Here is a 25,160-nt window from a genome sequence, read left to right as displayed (position 1 = left end):
GCGATTTCGATAAGCAGGCTAAAGTGTGCTTATTTGAAAATATGTGAATTTAAAGCAAAATTAAGATTTCGCATAACAAATATTTGATAAAAAAAAAAAATTAACATCTTTTACTAAACGCCTTTACGATTTTAAAAAAATAGCAATTTTAAAAATAAAAATTATAAAATTGCACTTATTAAAATCGCAATCTCAAACGATCTAAATATAGAAAAAAATAGTTTGATTCCATCAATTTAAAAATAAAAATAAAAATAAAAAGAGAGCTGCTGATTAGTTTAATTGTTGTTGTTTTTTCTTGCCCTTTGGACGGCCCGAGAATGAGGTGTGAGGATGGCGTTTCTATCGGGGCAATCAACCTGTGTCTTCTAGACCTAATAAACTTGCAGAACAAGAAAACAAGGGATGGGTAGATGGAGAATAAGAAAAGTGTGGTCCAGTCTTCAATTATTTAATGCATGCTGGGCCTCTTATAGAAAAAGAAAAAGTCGATTTGGCCTTTATAATTATTTAAGGTTTTTTCTTTTTAATTTTTTTTTTTTCAATTTAATATTTCTGAATCCATTTCTCACTTCTCAGTTGGGCAGAGAAGCAGAGAGCTTTTGGAGGAAGGGCTTACGCGTGTCACGTACGGCCACGTAGATGATAGATGTTAGTGACGTCGGTGGGTTTGTTGTAGATAGATCCGATTCGGATAGCTTTGGCCTTTGGGCGGTGGATTGGGATAACGGCTCCTGGTATAATCAAGAACCTCCTTAATTTAATTACCAAAATTGCACGTAATTTAAGAAGTCTTACAAAGCGGCGGATCTTAGTTCTTACTTCTTAATATTTAGGATAATTATTAAGAAAACTTGTTCTCTTGAATTGACATCCGCTAAAATTCTGTTATTTATGTTGTATTTTAAGCAACGGTCAAGATTGAATATTTCAAAATATTTTTTTTTTTTTTTTCTCATATTAAAAACTTCTAAAAGTTAGTTAATTTTGAGATTCAACCTTAACCGTTGTTTACATTACAAAATACATGATGTTATTAAAGTCAAATCTATTTTTATAAAATTATTTTAAAATTTAAAATTTATAGAATTTTTTTTTTTTTTCAATATTTCCACTCCATTAAATTGTTTCGTTAAATCACAAAATTCTCAAAACACCTCCCTGTTTTTATTTTTTAGAAAATAATAATAATAATAATAAAATAAAAATTTAAATTTAAATTTAAATTTTTTTTTGCAAAGATTGAGGCATGAGTATTTTTGTAAATACCGTTAAATTCGAACCCACACCTTAATCTTTGCAATTTTGTTCTTTGTTTTTTTTTTTCCTAAACAAATGGAAGTGTTTTAGAAAAAGTTAACGGATGGGTGAGATTACAAACAATTGAAACATATATACATTAAATTTAGAGAAATTGAACTTTAAGGCTGACATTACAAAAGTGATGGCAATTTAGGGGATTAAGTGAAATTTTTACTAAATTATTTTACCTGAATTGTTATTAATTTGGACAAATAATATGAAAGAACTTATAAAAAATTCATATGAAATTTTGGAAAGAATAAGAATTCACGGTAATTATCGTATTTGATTTGTTAGTAATTTAGATAGATAATATGAGACAACATATACCGTGAGAGAACAAGTGGGTCTTCCGGATAAGGATTTAAATAAATTATTCTACTAGCAGTTAAACTTGGTGTAAATGCAAACCGATTCTTATCTATCGGGCTGCGTACAATTCTTGTACCGGATCCTATCCTCATGTGATGACTTGGCTAATAAAAAGTCACTTCTAAAAGATTATAGAAAAAATGAATGATATAATTCATTTTTTTAATAATTTTTTAAATATCTTTATAGTAAACTGATTAATTCACAATTAAATTTGTGTAAAGTTTACGAATCTAATGGTTAATTTATTAAATTTAAAAATAATTTATAATATCAGCAAAATGCCAAAAAAAAAAAATGCTTTTAGATTTTTATGCTGCATAAATCTTGAAAAGGTTTCGTTAATTGAAAAAAAAGTATTTATTGGAAGTCATATTATTTTAAAATATTTATTAATAATTTTTCTAAAGGATTTTGTTGTGATCTTGTCAATTCTTTTTTTTTTTTTTTTTATTCAAGAGTTTCTCATAGAAAGGACATAAATTTATTTGAAAATACTATAAACGGATGAGTAATATTGTAAACTTTTAAAATTTGATATACTAAATTAAGAATTTTTAAACTTTATAAAATGATTGCAAAACGTTTTCCTCTTCTTTTTCTTCTTTTTCATTTAATATATATATATATATATATATATATACTTGTTTAACAACAGCTCTCTTCATAAATGCCACCACACATTATCACATAAACAAAAAAATTTGAGATGTATAAAAACCCAACCAAACTTACCAAACCTTAAAAACCAAATCCAAGAGCAATAGATAGGATACAATTTTACTCAAATTTGAATTGGAAGAATATTATTCAATTTACTTTCTTAAAACTAACATATGTCCAAAATTAGCATGATTTTTACATGCATTTTTTAATAGATCTTGTGATTCATACATTCATTTCTAAAAATACATGTGATAATCACATTACTTTTAAGCCTATATCAATTTAATAAGTTGAATTGATTGAAATATTCATAAATTTGCCGCCACACAAGGTTTTGGTTTTGGGTTTTGTTGAAAATATAGACGGGTATTCTTTTTGTAATGGCTTAAAGTTGTTAGATATTACAACCCATTTCTGTTATTAGGTTAGTTGTTAGTTAGGCCTAGAAGTTAGCCCAAGTAGTTAGAGTTTGGTCTATATAAGAATCTTGAGAGAATTGTAAAGGTATCAAATAATTTGTAGAATGTTCATTGTGAACTTTAGAGGTTTAAGTATCATCGAAATGCTTAGTTTGTAGGAGACTAGCCATATCGAATTGGCCATTTAATTCAATAAAGAAGTTCTTTCTCATTATTTCCTCATTTCCATTCAATTCTTTGTTCTTGAGTAGATTTACTGTTACACTTTTTCGATCCAAACTCCCAACACTGGGAGAGATTGATTAAAAAATGGAAGGAAAACATATGTTAACATTAAAGCCTTTTAGGACTACATTTTTTTATTTTTACTTGATTATTTGATTATATAGATGATTTTATTTATAAATAAATATTATGAATGTTACATGTCTATTTTACTTCTACATTAACAACCATATTGTAATTATTGTCTATTGAAATCTTGTAACAACCGTTGTCTCTTGAGATCTTATAACCATTGTCTCTATCTTACAACTATTATCTCTTAAGCTCTTGTAACTATTTTCTTAATACGATCCCACAAACCCAACAGTAGATCATGTACGTTGAGGTTTGATCTTGAAAATCAAAGGGCTAAGAAATGGCTTCTATAGCTTGAATTGGAACATTGGCTGCTATGACTAAAACTTAGACTTCGGCGACTCAGGCTGGCATCAACTACTATGGTCAAATCATGGACATCGGCGACTATTTGGTCAGCATTGGCTACAATGGCTAGAATTGGGCTAACTATGGGCCTTAAATAGTTCACATGGACCAAATGCGTATGCCTATTTGGGCTCTTTTTTTTTTCTTTTTTTGACAAATTAAAACCAACTTGCATTTATAACCCATGACAAGTTGCAATGCCGGGTGAATTTTAGCCATGGAAGATGAAAAAAGGTTGATGTCTGTTTGTTGCTGTGATTATGTGTGACTGTGGGTTTTGGTTGTAATTGCATATGCGAAAGGGATGAGAGAAAAAATAAAAATATTGGCAAATGATCGATACTCACATGAGTTTTTAAGTCTTTGATACCATATCAGACCTAGAGGTCTAGCTCCTACAATGTTAGGATAGTTCTTACAAAATCCAAGCAACTTTTCTTCCAAGTCAAAAATAACTGTGAGTGCGAAACCAAAATCTGAAAGGAAACATATTACGTCCAAAATCAATTAATTTATTGTTGTGAATAAGTCTACCCTGAGGTGTAGCAGCAGCACCATTCCCACCAGAATCATCATCAATAGTACCAACAATGGCAGCAGCAACAAACCTATAAGGTTCTGTATAAAACTCATGATTTTAACTCGAGAATTTTCAAAAAATCAATTCGTATAAAATTTTTCTCACGGACGCTTCACAGAATGGCATCAAGCATTATAGAACAATGGCATGGCAATATTTCATTAAGCAATCTGGAAGACTGGAATAGTGATCATGAATTCCATTCTTGTCATTATCTTTGAAATGATGGTTGGTGAACATTGCGGAAAAACTAAATATAACATTACAAAACATGCAAGCATTTTGGCAATAATCGAAGTAATTAAGCACTTCGTATAAAACAAATTGCCGATATGATTTGATATTGTCATCCCATTTGCTTAGCTCAAATTGAGCAACATCATCATTAAGAGATATTAAAATCAAAGTCACTTAGTAACTCCTTCCGCAATTCAAAAACAGCATCACAAAACTTCTTTTTTTTTTTTTTTGAAACTCAAAATAACTTCATTAATTAAGAACAGCATCACAAAACTTTGCCCTTTCACAAACATCATAAAAAAGTGGATGCTGCATCTAATAGAAACTTGCTTTTCTTATATCATTTAAACCAAAGATAAAAAGTTTATAAAAAAACAATGTAAATTCAATGGGGAGTGTTTTAAAATCCAAATAATCACTAATGATCATGTAGACCATTTTGCGAAAACACAAGATATCGTTCACTAATGATCTGATACCATATTAGAACTTATAATTTAAAGAAGATAAATAAGAACAAGGAAGAGACCTAGAGAATTATGTTGGTTCAGTATATGACTTACATCCACACATTAAAGCCTTTTTCATGACTACAATTTTTCTTTTTTCACTTGATTATTTGATTGTGTACAATACTCTATTTATAGAGAAATAATATAAATGTTACATGTTTATTTTACTTCTACATTAACAACCATAATTGTAATTATTGTCTCTTGAGTTTTTGTAACTCTTGTATATTGAGATCTTGTAACAACCATTATCTCTTGAGATCTTATTATTACAATTGTCTCTTGAGATCGTGTAACAATTGTCTCTTTAGCTATTATAGCCATTGTCTTCCCTCCTCACCCAGCTCAGGTTGTTCAGAATGCTGAAAAGGCCTTGCAGGAATACAAATCGGCGCAGGATAACAAAAGAGAATCAAATAGCATTGAGGAGGGAAGACAGGGATCAAATGGAAGAGTCCTCCGGGGTAACTTTAAAGCAAATTGGGACGTGGCCCTTGATAAGAAGAAGAAACGCATGGGGATAGGAGTGCTGGTGTGTGATCACTGGGGCCTGATAAGTGCAGCCCTGTGCAAATCGATAGAGGCCTACCCTGAACCAGTAATAGCTGAGGCGATGGGTGCACTAAGGGCTATTGAATTTTGTTGTGACTTGGGAATTCCAGAGGTCATTTTTTAAGGAGGTTGCAGCACGGTAGTTCAAGCTATTAATGGTAAGGAGCACCGATGGAGTCGATATGGACAAGTGGTTGATAACTCAAAATGCTTCTGGGTGCTTTTAGACGATGGGAGGTGATGCATGTTAACAGGGGACCAAGGATTGGCAAAATTTGCAATACAGGAACCCATCGATCGTATTTAGATGGAAGAAGTACCTAGCTGTATTTCAGATATTGTATCCCAAGAGCTTTATGCTCTTTCTATGTAGAGTCATGTACTCAGACTATTTTTTTGATATGCAATGCAAGTGAAATTGTTTCAAACAAAAAAAAAAAATTGTCTTAACATGCGAGTGCATGTTTTATTTAGTTGGTAGAATATTGCTACAAGGTTTCCAAATAAAAGTTTGGACCGCTTAGGTCTACGGATCCGCCACTCACCCACCATAAAGTAGTTATGGAATCATAATTTGAACAACTCTCCACACTATCTTTGGCAAGGTGGTAAGCACTTTGGACCGAAAATTTCCCGTTCCTAGTGCCAATCCACATCATCCGATCCCTTTGCCTGCTTGGACAGACAACCATACTACAGATATTATTGGTCTCCTCATCCCTATTGAAAACCTCTTGAATAAGAGGAATGTTCCACCACCAAGTTTCAATATCAATGAGTGGTCATTTTAGTTGTTAGATTTGTGATTTTAATTCATTGAAACTCAATATATATATATAAATGTAGTAATCTTTAATAATTTGTTATTAGAGTTAAAGCAGTATAGTAATTACACTTGGGTTTATTTTATAAGACTACTATATTGTAAATCTTTTAATTGATAGTGAATTTTAGTATTCATATAGTATAATTATTTCTAACAACTATAACTTATACATTATAATAATTAATGCATTCCATAAAAATAATATTTCAAAATATCATAGATTGATAAATCTAAGGAGTTATGAATATAAACCTTGGATGTTGGTGTTTCACAAATTTACCATTAAAAAAATTAAAAATATTTGGTATTCTACAATATTTATTACAATTATTTATAAACTGACTTGGCAGTCTATGTAACATTGTCCTGGCGAAGACAATTCAATTTAATTATTTAATAATTGACATAATAAATATTATATAAACTTAGAAAATAATTGACATGAGATTAATTTATAAACTAAATTTAATTTAATTGCTTAATAGCAAACATAATACTAAAGGTGCGTTTGATATTACGACTTTATAGGTAAAAAATGTGATTTTAAACTAAATCGTAGAAAATAAATTGTTTTATATTGAGTTTTTAAAAAATTAGGATTCTAAAATGCAAAAAATTTGTAATTTCAGATTGCAGCATATTTTAAAATCGCAAATTCAAACAAACCCTAACTAAGTTCATTGTGAAGTGCAAAAGTACAAACCGGGCCGGAATCCGACCCGTTTTAGCTGACATTAGAATAGATACCAATAAAATTAACAATCTTCGACTGAGTTAGGGATTTGTTGTGCTGCCTGTCGACCAAAGACGAAGCCCAGAAGTTCCACCGGAAATACGAGAAACCGATTCGATTGGGTTCCTCGGAATCATATAATTCTGTGAGTGACTTAGTTTTCTTATAGTTTTCTGTGCTGTTATTGTGCCCAGTTTCTCTCTTTCTCCGTTCACATTTCGGTTCTGTTTCTGAGAAAATGTGAGGGAAAGCAAAGGAAGTGGAGGTTCGACTGTAATGGTTAATGTTGTCACTGAACCCAAGTCGAGGTTTATGTCTCTCTGGGAACCATATATACTATGATTAATGACATTGTTTTCTATGAGAATGAAATCTTCATTGCTTTTATTTTGCTGCATTTTCGCAGCAACCACACAGAGCTTTCGTATTTCTTTGCTATTTTCTCTATAATTGTTTGTATTATTGTATATGTTTCGTTCTCTATCATAATCTGTTTCCCTTTAAATGGACGAGCAATAGTTAAATCCATCACATGGTATTCTTTTTGGGTGAGTTTGCTTAATGTTGTAGAAATAATTGGCAATCATGCTATAAGTTATAGAACTACTCAACTATCTAAGTTATAAGATAATGATGATTTGAGGCAAGTGTTTGGAGATTTCTTAGTAGGCGCATTTTGGTCACGATGGCTCTTGTACGGTCCTATTGCCGATGTGAAAATCGGAAAAAGTTTTAATGTATTGATAATCCCAGGCGCGATGAAAGAAATTTATGGCTTACGGGTACTGAATGGCTGATTAATCATCGGATTTTCTATATTTAGAGGCTTTGGAAAATCAATGTATCTTAATTTTGGGTTCTTTGTCATGATGAATTTTTAATTTTTTTCATTTGTTTTGTCTACGTCTTTTCACTTGTGTCTGGATTTCAGCGAACAGGTTTGCCTAATACATAGTAGATATGTCTGTTGCATTGACACCTGCTAAGAGACCACATGATCGGAACCTTACAGAGCCAAATGGAAAAGGGAAGTGGCAAAAGACGCAGAATCAACCTGTGAAATTCTCTCCTGGGACTGTCGTCTTCCGTTTACTCTGTCCCGCTTCCAAAACTGGTGGTGTTATTGGAAAAGGGGGCAGCATTATATCTGAAATTCGGCAACAAACTGGTGCAAAGGTCAAAGTCGAGGAAACTGTCCCTGGTTGTGATGAGAGAGTTGTTGTTATTTCAGGTTCTGATAAAGAGGCCGAGGTGACAGCTGACCTGGGCCAGAAGGATGGTGGTGAAGAGCCAAAAATGGATGAAAAGCATGACAATGAAATAGAACAGAGTGAGAACAATGAAGATAAAGAATCTGGTCCTGTGGAAGATCCTAAATTGGATAAGGGAACTTCATCTGTGCAGAAGGCCCTGTTACTTGTTTTTGAGAGAATAATAGAAGGAGATATGGAGACAGGTGGAGGGGAAGAAGACAGTAATAAACCTTCAATTGTTTTGAGGTTACTCGTGCTTTCCAGTCAAGTGGGCTGCCTTTTGGGAAAGGGTGGCAGCGTAATCAAGCAGACGTCAGCTGAAAGTGGGGCACAAATACGGATTCTTCCTAGGGACAAACTTCCTCAGTGTGCATCAGTTGCTGATGAATTAGTTCAGGTAGGTTTGGATGAAATTATTGTTATTTAGTACATTATAATTAGTAACCGTAAATATTTCACACTGTTGGTACATGTGATAAGTTTTAATGGGCTTACTGCTATTTTGTAAATTTAACTTTACATTATCATGCTGAGGTTGTCAATGCTAAAAAGACTTGTTTCTGTTTATGACAGAACGAGCACATTTGGCATGGAAAGTCTTACTGCTATATGTATGTTCGTGAAGTCATAGTATTACTTATATTTCAACGGTCTCATTAAAAGAAAATTTTATTTCCTTGGGGATGTTAAGCGGTTAAAATATGTAAGAAGAGTATCTGTGCAGTCAAATCCTTGGTTATTTTTGTTGCACAAAAAAAAAAAAAAAAAAAAAAAAAAAAAAAAAGAATGAAAAAACTTAAACTTATGTTTAATAGAATTCAAAGTTCATATGAAAAAATTTCTTTTTTGCCCACCCTGGGGACCCCTGGGGGTGGGAGTTGAAGGGGTATGTCCACTAAAAAAGTCAAAGATTCTGGCAGGCAAAGATAAACCCTGAGGGTGATTCCCCCCCTATTTTTGGCTGAAAACATTAGGTTTTGCTGCTTTTCTTTGCACTCTGATTGAGAAACATATCCAATGTTTTCAAGTACCACAGATAAATGCTAATGTTCTCGATTTGTGAAGTCTTATTTGTACCATGCATTTTCTTAATACACTGCAGATCACTGGGGAGGTTGATGCAGTTAAGAAAGCTCTTCAATCTGTTTCGCAACAACTTTTGGAGAATCCACCTCGGGATCATGATCCCTCCTCTGCCAACTCTTCAGGGCCACCATCTCATTCATTTGGTCACTTTCATCCTAGGCCAGATGCATATCCACTGCCCAACCGTTCTTTTGCTCCTCCTGGAGTACCTTATTCTTCTGGACCTCGTGATGTTGCTGATTATAATTCTGCTCCTCCTCCTCTGATTGCTAAATATCACGAAACTGGTATCCCTGGTCGAATGAAGCCTGCACAGGAAGTATTAACCTTCCGATTATTGTGCCATGATGAAAGAGTAGGTGGTGTGATTGGAAAGGGAGGAGCAATAATAAAGACTCTTAAGCAGGAGACAGGTTGTGAGATCAAAGTTATGGAAGGTGTGTCTGATTCACAGGATCGCATCATTGTCATATCTGGTGCAGCGGTATGTTTAAGCTTTCTCAATATCATAATATTTGATATTTTGTCTTCTCTTGCTGAATAATTTCTGTTATTGCTTCATGGAGTATTTTTTAGTAGTGCTGACAAAATCAACTATTGCAGCACCCTGATGATAGGATATCAGCTGTGCAAGATGCAGTTCTTCGCGTGCAGACAAGGATAGTCAGAGCTGTACCAGATAATAAGGAGCAGAGCATATTAGCAAGGCTTCTTGTTTCCTCCAATCAAATTGGCTGTCTCCTTGGCAAGGGTGGTTCCATCATAGCTGAAATGAGGAAGTTATCTAGGGCACATATTCGCATATTGGGGAAGGATCAGATTCCAAAGTGTGCTTTAGAAGATGAAGAAGTTGTTCAGGTGTGTTTGCTTGTAGTCCATTAATCTTGATAAGGTTGGACCCTTGAAAACCTAGTAATTAGTTTTGTTATGGTATATCGTTCATATGAAATTGCTCATAATTTGTTTCTGGTTGGCATATGATCAATTCTTCACAACGAAGATAACAGTTGACATGGCATCTTTACTTGCCAATGGGCTTTTTTTTTGTCATTTCTAATAACTTATATTTTTCTGATTATTTTGTGCTTCCCATGCTTGTTGCTGATGTTGTTTTTAACTTTTGACAGATAAATGGAGAATTTGATGCAGTTCAAGAGGCTCTCTTACAAATAACGACGAGGTTGCGGCATCATTTTTTTCGTGATGCGTTTCCTTCTATTAATTATTCTTCAAATCCTTCGTTTCTGGATCAAGTATCTCCCTTCCCATCATATATGGGAAGGAGGGAACTTTCACCTCCAGGAATGTATTCTAATCTGGGCCCATCATTTCACAAGTTTGATGCCGCTGGTGGCCCACCTCCACATGGGGGTTTTCTTGCCCATGATGATCGTTCCCCCTTTATGCACAATATTCATAGACTTGGTGCCCCCCCTTTTTTATCTGAAAGAAAGCCGTGGGGTCCTCAGGTACTGAAGTACTACAAATGGCTTTTTCTATGATTGTTTACAAGTTGTTTTTGATAGCCAATTTGAACTTATATGATGTGTTTCTAGTGCTGTTGACTTTTCGTTTAGCAGCTTAAGCTCTTACCCCTATTTTTATGCCGCAATAAAATGTTGGAAACCACACTAGAATTTGACATAAGAGAAGTTTCTTTAGTAAAAATAGCAATAGCTACTGAAGAATTGTAGCACTATATGTGTACCAACCAACCAAAGAGAGAGAGAAGCTCTATATAAGTTGATGATTCACTCTATATTTCCTAAACTGCCTTGTAGGGACTAATGGAAGGTGGTGGCCCTATAGGCTTGCCAGACTTTGCTGGAGGCCCCCAAAGAAGATTTGGGTATGTACATTGTACCTCTTCTTTTTTTTTTTTTGTTGAATTTATTTTTAATCGCTCTCCTGGATTTTGAGTATTTGTTTATTTTTTTGGTCTTGGTTTACTAGAGGAAGCCAAGCAACTATTATAACAAGCACCACTCTTGAAGTTGTTGTTCCTAGTTCTCTTGTTCCGATAATCTATGGAGAAGATGGTGAATGTTTGAAACAAATTCGTCAGGTACATTGTTTCATCTCAGAATTCATTTATAGATTAGATTTACATTCTCAAACTTTACACTACTTTGTGATTAGAAACTCCATTAATGTGCCCGGGACGAACGCATTGCATTTAGCATATCATGGTAATTTTGGGTGCATGTGTCTCCTAATTGGACCAACCCATTAGCAGTGATTAATTAGCTTCCCTGTAAACAACTTGCACACTCATAACTTCTAAGAAACTCAGTTTACCAGAGAGGTTGCCAATTTTAGATTTTTGTATGAAAATGTTCTTTTAACAATAACTGTTTTCAATCAATAATTACTCATCAAAAAAGTATTAGCAACTTCAATATACACTTTTTTCAGATCTCTGATGCAAAAGTTGCAATTACGGAGCCAAAGCCTGGGGCAATGGAAACTGTGATTATAATATCTGGAACACCTGAACAAAGCCATGCTGCACAGAGTCTTATTCAAGCATTTGTAATGAGTGAGGCTGAGTCCAGTTGATCTCTTCATTCAGGTGATACTGTTGATGAGCATATCCATTTGTTCATTAGCAGAAAACATAGTATGTGATGCTTGTTGTTAGTTTCTTCTGTTTTTTTATGGTTTGCATAATCAATCTGACGTATGATGCTTAATTTGTGTTATTCAAACTTGCTATTACTGCAGTTGAGGATCTTGAAGACTGGAGATTGCGAGAATTCTAATGGTGCTGTTCTGTGAGTATACTGGAAATTATGAACTTAAAAAGAAATGGGATGTCAATCTTTTCAGACCCACTACTCTTCATAGAAAGAAAGCATGCTTCTCCAATTTCACTTGAAGTTTTTTCTTGTAAAAAGCATGCCTTCTCATTATCACTTTAAGGCATGAGGAGCAATTGAATATTAAATTTGATGTCCATGAAAGTCCTAACGTAAGACTGTGTTTGACTTGTATATCTGATTGGGATGATGAGATTGTAATACACTGTGAAGAACTTATATCTGGGACAGATTTGTTCTCAGATGTATATGCACACATATGCATGTAAACTTTTAACCATGCTAGATAATCTCCCTTTGATACCTTTCCAAATATTTTTAGTTGAAATCTCCTCCTACATGATGTTCATTCAGTCTGATTTGCAAAGGGATTTTTTTTGTTAAAAAAAAAACATTTTTTTGGACAGTATTTGGACGGTTTTTTCTTACTTTTTTTTGAATATTGTAAGTTTGCCAAAGGGTATATGCCTTGTCATTTATTAGCCAGTACATGCACAACATGACTCGAAATCTCATTTTATGAATAATAGAACAAATGATCTAGATGAAGTGAATACTATATATTGTTAATTTACTGTTGTAAGTTAGGCAACTTTGCCACCTGCATTTGTAATATTAGTGACATTTCTTTTCTAGTTTGTTCCAGAGTCAACTCTTCAATGTGTCATTTTAAGGTTATGGATGTTATTTGGTAAACTAAAGACCGTATATTTTACTTCTGGATGATATTGTTTTGCCCTTTTGTCTACTAAATTGGTAACAGTTCCTACTAGATGAGACTATATTTTATAAGGGATTCTAGAGAAGCTCTAAATTGACTAGTCTTTTTGAAGTGATAGCACAAATGTGACTAGCGCTTTCTTTGGATTATTATAGTCATTGTAGGGAATCAATTGATTACCTTCATTGAGAAATAACAAGAGAATTATGTAGTTCGTTTTTTCATTTGTTTGGTGTTGTTTGGGTTATGCCTAGAAGGATGAGAGAGTTGTTAGTGAGTTGGAGGGGACAAATGGGCAATCATAATATTTTGGAAGTTTGGAGGTTGGCTCCTTTGTGTTTAATGTGGTGTATTTGGAGAGAACGGAACGCAAGGAACTTTGAAGATCGAGAGTCTTCAGTGTTTAAGAGTTGAAAAATATTCTGTCCAAATCCTTCTACACATGGATAGTCGTGTTCAATAGTTTGCCATTTTCAAATTTTACTAGGTTTTTAATTTTGGTTCTTTTTCTCCTTGGAGGGTTTCTCTTGTATATTTTTTGTTTAGGGTTACGTCCCTTTGTGTTTTTGGTTCAGCTTATGATTGTCACTGATTATTATTTTAAAGTGGGAATTAAAGAAATCCGGGGTTTTATTTTAATACAAAATTGAGTTGGATAGGAGTTTTGTTGGAATAAAATAGGAGTTTACATATAATTTATACTAACACTATTATCCATACCTCTTAATCACCTTGTTATTTAAATGAGTTTTTTTTCTTTTTTTTTTTTAAAGAATTTGTTTTATGATAGACAGAACTGGAGGAAACTGTGTTCTAATAGTAGAGATCAAAGTACATAAGCTCGAAACTTGATTTTTCAGTTTGCAGTCGAAAAGTAACATAAAATGACATAGAGTTAAGAGGAGGTATCCTTCTCGAGTATTTATTATCTTATCTTACTTAGACAAAGGACATAGACGAGTACATTATTTTCCTCAAACTTATCCATTCTATATTTTTGTGTGTAAATTTTGATGTTTGTGATAGTTTTATAGTAGTTGACTCTATGATGGTGTGCTTGATTCAGAATGTCTTAGGTTTCAAGTTTGAATTTTTTGAAGGCCTTTTTTCTTTTTGTTTTACTGTGGCCAGATATCCCTTAGGTATTGATGCTCGCTCTTTCTATTTTCTTTTGGTTATTTATTTCTTGCTTAAGTTTGTTGCATTTTGTCCCTATTAGATAATGTCAGCATGCTGATGCACTCGTTTCTATGAAGTTTGATAGACAATCCTAACGATTTTAGAAAATCTCTATTTACATTTGCGCTATCACTCCAAAAGAACTAGTCTAAATTACAATTAGAGTTTCTTAGAATCACTTATAAAGTCTAGTTTCACCTGAGTATCTTTATAATCTACTCACTCAATATGGGCAATCATACCCACCCAATGTGAGACTAATTTCCTAGGGTGTCACTATCTCCCCCACTTAAATTGTTGACGTCCTTGTCAGGTTTCACGTCATATAGTGTTTCAATGCTGCATGGTTTTACTAGGTTGTTCTGATATAATTTGTAACGACCTAGGGAAAACACTAGATATGATATGTCTGTGCTATCACTCCAAGAGGACTAGTCGAAGTTGCAATTTGAGGTCCCTAACTATTATCACTTATAAAGTTCAGTCTCACAATAGTAAGAAACAAATGTTAGACATAGTACCCATAAGTACGTTTATAATCTACCCACTCAATATTGATAATCTATCCACCCAATGTAGGACTAACTTTTTAGGGTGTCACAACAATGTATATAGAATTATAATACAAGGACAGCGAGTGAAAACTTTGAACATTTTGACGTAAGATTCAAAGCTAGCTGCCTGTCTTATGAAACTCTCCCATGTTTTATGAGCTTTGACCGGTGTTATATCATTAAAAATTTTAAAACGACCTAGGTCATCCTTTAGCTATACCAAAGATATGAATTGGATGTCAATAATCTAGAAATACGAATAGGGAATAGTGAAGATTGATGACCACATGTCCAATGTCTAGGTTTGAGTAACCACAAGGGCTTGGGGATTGAAGATGTTGCTAATTTATCTCCAAAAATGATGTATTGACCAAGGAATTTGTGGAATAGATGTGGTTGAAAGGTAAAATATTTAATAGATAGATTTCAGTAGGAAATGTTTGGCAGTCAGAAAAATGTTGCTAAATTTAGTTGTAGTTGACATGGGGGTGTTTTGATAGATGAACAGTGAGGTGGAAAGGGGGTAAATTCTTTTTTTGATGAATAGGAAAGGGATAAATTCTTTGATCACTTTCACAAGAATGTAGAACTTGGCGGGTGACAAGATGAAGTATCCATCACAATGTGCTTAGTTGTGTGCCACAAAGGCCATTGGCTACACTGGTGAGGCGCATGATGGTTGAGGTTGGAGGTCCTTGAAAGATGAGGACCTAAGGATGTGGTTTGAGGTAGTAAGATATTTTAATGGTCTGAATATGCAATACAGCAAACTTGGAGAATAGGGTAGGTTTCTTGTCCAAACAATTGGAATGATTTTGTTTTCTTGGTTAGTAGAGCATTTTACATTATGCATAACCAAAATCAACACCAACACCTGCTTTTTTATCAACGGATTGAGTTTGCATCGTGTTGTATTGCTTTTGGTTATGCGTAATGTAAAATGCTTCACTAATAAAAGTCATTTGCAGAATTTTTGTATGAACTGTCACGAATGGGTAGTTATCATCCATGTCTAATACATGGCCCCATCCTAATGTGTTTGGTTATGCGGAGGGTGCAAATACAGCTGCCTGCCATTTTGCAAGAACATTTCGTCTTTTTAGTTTGTTTTGTATGATATACGGTTAGAAATAAAACCAATTCATTCATAAATTTGTTATTGAATTGATAGGGGCAGGAAATTTATTTTAACTTTCTAATTTGTGGGAGTCGAGTGTCTAAGAGCTCGTAATCCTTGTTGCCAATTGTGAACCAAGTAAATATTTGTCTTGTGGGCTTGCAATTTTTCTTCTTAATATGAGATATATTATAATGTACTAAGAACAGTCTATGCTCACATTCACTGAATATTTTGTTGGAGCTTCCTCATTCCCACCCCTTTTTCCTCTTTTGACATGTATCAGCTTGTTAGTGAAGGTCAATTTCTGGATGCAGGTATATGGTGGCTTTTATTGGTTTTTTGCTTTAACGATTCCGGTTGGAGGATCCACCGCCAAATGGTTGCTGATTGCATAGGTACATGCTGAGAGCCATTTAGGTTGTGATTATCTAGCAAAACTTATGGCACAAATGAGGCACCAAATTAAACATGCAATGTTATTAGCATACTTTCTTTTTTTTTTTGTTGGGTAAGTGAAGATAAAATTAGTTTTATAGAGCAAAATTCTCCCACCTTTGAAGTGCATGATTCTTGTAACTGCTAGAATTTTATTCTTAAGCAAGCGGAATATTAGGGTTCATATGTACTTCAAAGTCTATGTAGGCTTAATTCCAATGAATGGAGGAACATTGATGCATTTGCATTTGCCTTTTGCCCTTGCTTATGATTACCTAGAGAGTTATATCTTACTCAAAATCAACCAGAATTGCCTTCTGGCTGTCCTGAACTAAGAGAAAGCCCTGGGTGTGCGGATAAGATTTACCAAGCAGCAGTGCCCTTGCGAAAATTCATGTACATGCTATGTCCTAATTGATCTCTGAATCTTGTTCAGGTGTAAAATCTCTTATAATATCCTAGAAGAGCATTCCCTTTGCAGTCAACCTCTTCCCATTCTTCAGCTTTTTCCTCTCCTTTCTAATTGCGTTGAACCTCAATCAGAACACAAGAAAAGAAAGAGAAAAGGAAAAGAAAATCAGAGTTCAAAGATCCAGCTGAGCTCTGCAACCCGACCCAATTTTTTTATAAAAAAATTGAAAATTGTGATGAAATAGACAAAATCCATTAACAAGAACACCGCATAGACGGGGATTGAGTAGCTAAAATAACAACTGCTGCTGAAAATGCTCTTATATATCTTTTTCAAAAGCTGGTGTATGCCAATTAATATGCTTCCACATGGCTTTAAATTTGATTATTCCTAACATTGGTTTAACATTATCAACATTATTCCAGCTAGTCTTTTAACACATTCAATACTTCGATCCATTTTTCATTGAGGGCTTCCTCTAGCCTCTTTTAGGGTTTATTTCTTTCTTGATAGCTCAACATATATACCCCTCATGTGTTCATACCCCAAGACTTTAGTACTTGAGTTATGTTATATTTGCATCACAAGATTTATCATGATCGGAGATTTTGCTCATGAAGCTATATTTTATTTAGTGAGATGTTCCATACTATACTCCCATTTCGCCTCCATCTCATTAAACTGATATAATAGTGCTTATCAGCCCTTTAATTTTTTTTGTTTTTTTTTTTTATTTTTATTTTTAACAAGAGCTCACATAAGTTTGATAGGATCACAGAGTATAGTGTATAACATTACTCTTTTTGATTAGAGATTAACAAAATGAGGATAATGTATTGGCAAAAATGTTGGATCATAAGGAAGCTATCATATCTCTAATTTACAAGGGTAACACTCGATCTATTGATCCAATGCTGAATTATTTGTCATTCATTATGCCACAACTAGACATTTATCAACATTATAAATTTATAATCATTATTCCAACCATGTATCCGTGCATATCAAATATATTGCCTTTTGAAGTGCTAATCTAAGAGAGACATGAAATGTTCCTTTGCCTACATTTATTATGTTCTAACAACAATTCTTTCTGCAATGTATTATAATGTTTCAATTTTTGCAGCGTTCAACCCGATTTACAATTGGGATTGCAATGTCATCTTTTTACGATCTAAAATGATTAAAATACTTCTGAACATCTTTAGCAGAAGTAGGCAAAATAGCTATTGACAAAAGAAATACGAATTTGTACTTCAACTATTCATTTTTTATGTACACTCTTAACATATTTTTTTATTATATTCTCTATTTTATTTAAATATTCTTTCGCGTGAGACAAAGCCAGAAAGAAAGAGAGGGAGAGAAATAAAGAAAATAAAAAAAAAAACTTTTGTAGTGTGAAAATAAGAAGAGTTTACACTAAGAAAATATGTTAAAAATGGCTACTCTGCTGACAAAAAAAAAAAAAAGGGTGGGGGGATCATTTGCCTATTCTATTGGAGATGCTCGTGATATAAATAAATTATAGAAAAAAAAAAAAGAAAAGAAGAAAGAAAAGAAAAGAAAAGAAAAAAAGAAATCAGGAAAGTCATTTTATATTTCATAAGGGTATTTTTGTAATTTTAGGTAATGGACTCTAACAGTAGATTGAACCAGGGCAAGAGATTGCACGGATGCTTTTCTGTGCAGATAAACTAGGCTTACAATACATCTTTTTCTTTTTCTTTTGTTTCATTCTGATACAGTTTAGTAAATGGAAACAGTTTTTGATGAGATAGAGAAAAGACAGAGTACTAATTCTTATCAAACCAGGGCTTGGTCGGGGAGATTGATTTATTGCTGAGATTTAAAGGGCTTGTAGGCCTTGAGATCTTGGGCAAGGCCTTCAATGGATCCGGCGGCGGCGACGATCGATACTACCAAACACGCCCAGCTCAAAATCTTCAGCCACGTCCACGTGAAAGAGAACTTGGGCAATTTAGCCTGGGCAATGTACATCTCTATCGGGAAGTAGACGGTCAACGGCCAGAAGGAGAGCGCCCCCAGCAGCCCCAAGAAGTCGTTGAAGAACGGGAAAGTCATGGCTATAACCGCCGTTACGATGACGTATACCGTCCGCCACACCAGCCGGAACGAGTTGACGCAGTACACGCCACATAACGGAACGTCGATGGCGTACTCACTCGTTATGAACTTGCTTTCCGGCCATTGTTTCTTGCACCACCTCTCCACGAACTCGAAGAGGGGCTGGCAGAAAACCTGTTCGTGAAAATGGTTTCAAAACGGTGATCAGAACAAACCCTCCAAAATGCCAGAAATTACATTTTTATTTTACAATGCTAACGTGTGAGTTCTAATCAATTCTTAGATCAGTTATTGTTAAATAAAATTTACGGGTTGGTTGTGATTGTCACATTAGCATTTTTATTTTTATTTTTTTGACATGTTCACATAAGAGGGGGAGAGAGATTCGAACTAATGACCTCCGATTTATTAGGCATGGTTTGAGCCGATTGAGTTAACTTTTGGGAACGATTGCCACGTTAGCATTGTACGATAGTTGTAAGATAAAAATGTAGTATATATCATGAGAAATGTTAAGGGTCAATAAGTTCTTCATATTTGGTTTATATTCTCTAATCATTAGATTTGTAGAGTCTATCATTGACTTATGTGGGGTTCACATAAGTTCACAAATCTAATAATTAATTTGTAAGATGAGATATGCTAAATATGAGGAAAATATTAACCCTATACATTGATCCCACTGAGCTGATGTGACAGTGTCAATCAACCTTTAAATTAACAATTGTTAAATTCAAAAAAAAAAAAAAGAAAAAAAAAAAAGTCACATGAGCCCAGTGGTGTCAGTCCATTGTACCATTACTCTTACTTACGCTAGAAACAATTATTGTAACTATCTTGTAATACTGATGTGTCAGTCTCAACTAACTTTCAGATCAGTATTTGTTAAAAAAAATAATTTAAAAATTGATTGAGACTGCGACATCAGCATTAGATACTCAACCTTGAATTAACACTTGAGATCATGTGAAAAAATAATTGAAATTTTCTCTGAATCTCACAAAAAATTTAGGGTAGTTTTTTTTTTTTTTTTGGAACTCTGAAATGATGTATGCATATATAAAGAGGTTTACCTGGTAAGCACCAATGAGATGGATAGCAATGCAAACATTAGCGAAGTCGATTAGCCAGAAGGGTTCGTAGAATCCAAACCCAGTGAGGAAATTCCCTGGTGCGTTATTTCCAAAGGCTGCGTAGCCAACGCACCCGCAAAGGACATAGAACGTAGTGGTGGTTGACACACCAAGTAAACTTGCCCTCTTCATCACCTTGTTCTCTGCTGGGCTTGATTTCAGTGTATCCTGCAGGGCGTGTCACTTATCACGTTAATTATTAAATAATTAAATTTATCTATTAATATACTTTATAACTTCGGCATATAAATAAGGAAAAATTTTAGAAAACTCCATGAACTTCCATATGTTCTGAAATGACTCTCCAGAGTTCAAAAAATTTCAATTAAAGATATCAAACTTTTAATTACTCATTTTGGTTAAAATTTTCCATTAAATCTTGTTAAAATTGCTAAAATATCTTTTGTTTTTAATAAAAAATATTGCAAATATGTTTTTTTTTTTTTTTTGTTGATAAAAAAATAAACACATGAATCTTTACAATTTTTTAATAATAAAAAATAGGGTTATTTTGAGAATTTTGAAAGATTTAACGGAAAATCCTAACATAATAGAGTAATTGAAAGTTCGATACTTTTAATTGACAGTTTTTGAACTTTAGAGGTAATTTTAAAACTCGTAGAAGTTTGATGGAAGTTTTCTAAAGTTTCCCTTATAATTAAATAAGATGAAATGAATTAAGAGAAAAAAAAGAAGAAGTATTAAATATATAATAAATAATAAAACTCTACCTAAAATTATAGATAAATGCTACAATGTAATAAGAATATTATTTTTAGCACATAAAAGTCTTTGATGACAAGAGGTTACAGACCCCATCTGTAGTTATTATGATCCCACCTACTGGTAGGGCCTGTAACTTTTTTCCCGCTAAGACTTTTATAGACTAAAAATAGTCTTTTTATTGTATAATAGCAATTTGGCCTACTTTGCCAGGCACCACACGTAGAGGAATTGAGACCATCCGATAAAGTGACAAGTTTAAGACGTGACAAATCGTGTGGGTGTTAACAGATAAAAAGCACTAATTAAAACGAAAGGACGGATGACAATGAAAGAAGGAAGAGGTCCATAGATGGCCATCACGTTCAATGGCCAAAACCATTGAAATTTGTAGTCCACCCATTAGATGGTCCACCAGGAATCTTTGGCTCTTTGCAGCCTATTAAAGAGGATGAAGAAAAAAAACGAATCTTTTCCTTGGAATATATTCACATATCTACGAGGGGCACAGCTAGATCAAAGCTTGGGGTGCTCAATCTTCATATGAATAGAGAGATTTTCAATAATTTTGGTATGTTTCAGGCAGCTCGTTCTCGTATTCGGATAGATGAGTCACTAACGATTCGTACAACGAATTATTGTGAATCCAAGATATATAGATGACCTTCTAAAATAAATTATCTATGCACGAAAAATTCCTAAAATCTTAAACTTAGAAGGACAAAGTTTTCATTTAAATTGGGTTGCAAAAAATTTATCTAATTCAGACTATTAAATCGACACATATACTTAAAACAAATGATTTATTCATGTATTTTTAATATGATTAACAGAGCGTATAAATATATGATTCTTATATTTATTATTAAAAAAAAATATTATTCTAAAAAAAAATATTAATTTAATAGATTGAATTGAATACTATATACCATCTCATGCATCATTTTGACTTCTATTCTTAAATCAAAAAGCAAGAAAGATTGAGAAAGATTTCTAGAATTTAAAATATTAGTAAAAAACAAAAAGAAATGAATCCTTTGAGGCATGTCCTCATTCATTTTACACGTAGAAATCACATGCAGATGAAGTCAGAAAGAGCTTTGTGCTTTTTCAAGTCTAGGGTCCTTATCAAGACTTCTGCCAAAAGAGAAAGTCCCTACCATAATAGTACACTTACATAGAATCCTAGCAACTTGCCCACAAAGTCACTGGCCCGGCTGCCCTCCAGAGTTTAGGACCCCAACCCTAATATTTTTTTTTTTTTTTTTACGTGTTAATGAAAATTACAATTAATTTTAAAAAATAATGAAAGTATGTGTACCACTGTAAATATTTAAAGTTTTTTTTTTTTTTTTTTTTTTAATTTTTTGGATTATAAGAAGTTGTGATCAATAATGACATCGATCTGCCAAATCGAAGGTTGATAAGTACCATGTGGTTGGCCACTAAAATCAGGCACGCATTTCAACCTTTCGAGCATGTACATGTCACATATATATATATATATATATATATATATATATATATATATATATATATATTTTTTTTTTTTATTGAGATTCTTTTATTTCAGACATATGTACCTTCCATGCAAGACTAACATGCCACATCGATCCCTACACCATCATTTAATAATATACTAATATCAACGATAATAATTCTACACCATATAAAAGTAAGGTACATATATATTATGAATCTAGATCCCGTTCTATTATTGTAGTTGATTTAACAGATTTAATTTGGACAGTTTATATTAAAAATCATAATAGCACATGAGAATTAAAGAGAATGAATTGTTTAATCCCTAATTGAACTATCTCTTAACTCGATTATTGGGGTGATTCAACCATTTCTCTCTCTCTTTTTTTTTTTTTTAATTTTTTTTAAATTGTTGGTTTGACCATTTTCAACTAGTCTTTAAGAGGAGAAGTACTAGAGAACCAAAAAGAATTGTCCAAAATTTTTTCCAAACAGACATGGCAGAATTCTAGTTACCCCTTGAATTTTCATTTTAAAATTCTGCAACGTCAGTTCAGAAAATTTTTTTGGACAATTCTTTTTGGCTCTCTTGCACTTCTCCTTTAAGAGCAACTTAACTATCTAGTCCTTCATATCAAAAAAAAAAAAAAACTATCTAGCCCTAAAATGAGTGGTTTGGCCCCTCCTAACCTAAATTGCCCTAATGACAAAAGGAGTCGTAAATTTACACACGATCCAAGTCATCTTTTCTCTCATATTTATTGTCATGTTTAATATAATTTATTAGAGTTATATATATAAAGTAATGTTATATACTACATTTTCATTTCACTAATTAAGTTGATGTGACAGTTTTCATCAATTTTTTAACAAGATTGATGGACACTGTCACATCAATTCAATATGATGAATTAAAATGAAAGTATATGACATAACGTTATTATATATATATATATATATATATATATATATAGAAGATAAATGGATAGGATAGAGGAGAGATGAGTTGCCTGTATCTCGATGAGGACGGTGGAGTAAGCATAAGCGAAGGCAATGTCACCAATAGCTTGGAAGGTCCTCCAAACTTTCTCTGTCCCAGACACGTCAACCCCAACCGTGACGCCGGTCAAGCTTGTCCTTACATGCCCCCCACCTTCATTTTCAATCATCCACCGCCTTATAAGTTTACTCACAAAGGACACTAGCTAGCTAATACGGTGTAGTATTGTACTGATCATATATGATATATCATTGATCACGTGAGAAAATTAACCTATCGATCTTTTGCGTACAACTATACTTACCAGCAACTTTTGCTATGGAGAGGCCGAGTCCTATGGAAGAATATGCGAAGGACATTATGGCTGCAAGGATTGAGAGCCATGAGAGCTTGTGAAAGTTTTGTATTTGGCTCAGAACCACTTGGATGCAGGCGAAGATTATCATGAATGGGTAGTTTGATGTGTGGCACTTCACATGGTGCCCATTTTTGTGGAAACAGTTTGACCTTTTCACCGCCCTGATAATTACCATGCAGTTGAAAAAGGTAAAAACCAAAGCATCATTAAAAGATTATGGAAGGTAAAAAGAAGCATCATTAAAAAGCTTTTATTATAAATGGGTTTGGATTCTTACCGGTAAAGCCATTTATTACATTTAACGGTATAAATAAATGCAAACTTTTATGTATTATCAACACAAGTGAGTTTAACATGTTAAAAACTAAAATTATTTGTCTGTATATAATAAGCTTCTGCTTTTATTTGGACCGACCTAATATTTTAAAATCTGAGAGATTTCAATCCGGCTAATAATCTGGACAATAAATATCAGAAATGATGAAACTTACACCATGCTAATTGATGCGGTGATAGTGTAACCGATGGTAATCCCAACAAGATTTAGGTATTGAGCCAATCCACATAGCTGAACCTTCCGACCGCCTGGCAGAAGAAAAGCCATTAATATATACAGAAGCTTTTTGGGCATAGAGAAGTGACTTTGTCTTTAAACAATGGTGTTCTTGGAACTCTCACCGCATTAAAAAGGGTTAGTTAGTTAGAAGAAGATAAATGTAAAGGCAGCAATATATATATATATATATATATATATATATATATATATATATATATATATATATATATATATATCATGGGATTGTTAATTATTACCTAAATTAGCTCTCACAACATCCATGTAGGTGTAGTTTCTTTTTCCGGTGACGGGGTCCGGCGACCTGTAACAGTCGGCGAGAAGAGTGGAAGTGAAGTAGGTGATGCAAGAGAAAGCCATGAGAACGGCCGGTCCGGCCACCCATCCCAACTGTGCTATTGCCCATGCCAAAGACAGCACGCCGGAACCGATAACGGCGGTTATGATATGGGCGCTAGCGGTTACCCATGTTCCTTAATAAAGACAAAAAATTATGTCGGAAGAGGAAAACAAGACAGAGAGAGAGAGAGAGTGTACTGTAAACGACATGTTTTTTTGCAAATTTACCCGTTCTTTTGGCTCGGCCGTCGTCGTCGAGGTTCTTCCGGATCTCGCCGTTGTTGTATGCTCCTCCGGGACCATGTTCTATGAACATGCTGCTGCTCTTCTGCATCTCCATTTCCGTGAGCTTGCTTGCTTCGAGAAATGGTTAACGAATAGAGAGTATTTGAACGAGTGAAAAGGAGGGGATATTTGAAAAGGAGAAAAGTGATGGGGTAATGATGGTGAGTACCAAGTCAAATGGCAGAGTGGCGGAGTATGTTAGGACAACTATCCATTTTTCCATATATATATATACTTTATAATTTAAGTAAACAATGAGAGAAGAAAATTAAAAAAGTATAAAGGTTCCATTTGCTAAAATTCTCTTAACCTTACTTTTTTGTGTTTCTGCTTTTTGAAGCAAAAATATTAATTCAAAATTTAAAGATTACTTTATTTTTATGTCATATCAGAATATATATATATATATAATAATTAAAAATGTGCATCAAAACATATTAAGAAGAATAATATTACTCTTCACATTTATTTTACACTGACGAATATGAGGTGTTTTAAATGACTTTTTATTTCAGCCTCTTAAAAAAAAAAATATCCCTTCAAATATATCGCGTCAGTCAGTGTGAAATGAATGTGATCAATTGGTGTGAAAAGTTGCATTACTCTATCAACAAACATACCATTTTGTTTTTGTTTTAAATTACTTGAGTAATGTTACTCTTCGTACCGGTTGGCGTGATGTATTTTAA

The 25,160-nt window shown here is 33.5% G+C and overlaps 2 protein-coding genes across 4 annotated transcripts; one reads left to right on the top strand and one right to left on the bottom strand.

Annotated features, from left to right (window-relative positions):
- The first annotated feature begins 6,956 nt into the window (after positions 1-6,956).
- On the top strand, positions 6,957-16,318 carry LOC132183789 (KH domain-containing protein HEN4-like). Of its 3 annotated transcripts, none has more exons than XM_059597209.1 (10): positions 6,957-7,055; positions 7,849-8,560; positions 9,266-9,733; positions 9,853-10,107; positions 10,377-10,718; positions 11,031-11,098; positions 11,203-11,314; positions 11,665-11,821; positions 11,974-12,023; positions 15,957-16,318. In XM_059597209.1, the coding sequence occupies exons 2-8, from the start codon at positions 7,871-7,873 to the stop codon at positions 11,806-11,808; spliced, it is 2,079 nt and encodes a 692-aa protein (XP_059453192.1). In that variant the 5' UTR covers positions 6,957-7,055; positions 7,849-7,870; the 3' UTR covers positions 11,809-11,821; positions 11,974-12,023; positions 15,957-16,318. The 3 variants fall into 3 exon arrangements, with proteins under 3 accessions (XP_059453192.1, XP_059453191.1, XP_059453193.1); XM_059597208.1 differs by having other exon boundaries at positions 7,842-8,560; XM_059597210.1 differs by having other exon boundaries at positions 7,842-8,560; positions 11,665-11,869.
- A 1,744-nt stretch (positions 16,319-18,062) lies between these two features.
- On the bottom strand, positions 18,063-24,661 carry LOC132184602 (amino acid permease 6-like). Its single transcript, XM_059598293.1, has 7 exons — positions 24,415-24,661; positions 24,087-24,320; positions 23,765-23,858; positions 23,220-23,434; positions 22,926-23,068; positions 19,651-19,878; positions 18,063-18,751 (listed from the first exon to the last, which is right to left on the bottom strand). Exons 1-7 carry the CDS (start codon positions 24,524-24,526, stop codon positions 18,326-18,328), a joined length of 1,452 nt encoding a protein of 483 aa, XP_059454276.1. The 5' UTR covers positions 24,527-24,661; the 3' UTR covers positions 18,063-18,325.
- Positions 24,662-25,160: the final 499 nt, after the last annotated feature.

The sequence above is a fragment of the Corylus avellana genome, chromosome ca6, assembly GCF_901000735.1.
Source record: "Corylus avellana chromosome ca6, CavTom2PMs-1.0".
Taxonomy (NCBI): Eukaryota; Viridiplantae; Streptophyta; class Magnoliopsida; order Fagales; family Betulaceae; genus Corylus; species Corylus avellana.
The sequence above is the reverse complement of the archived record's forward strand: the minus strand, read 5'-3'. Positions and strand labels throughout refer to the sequence as shown.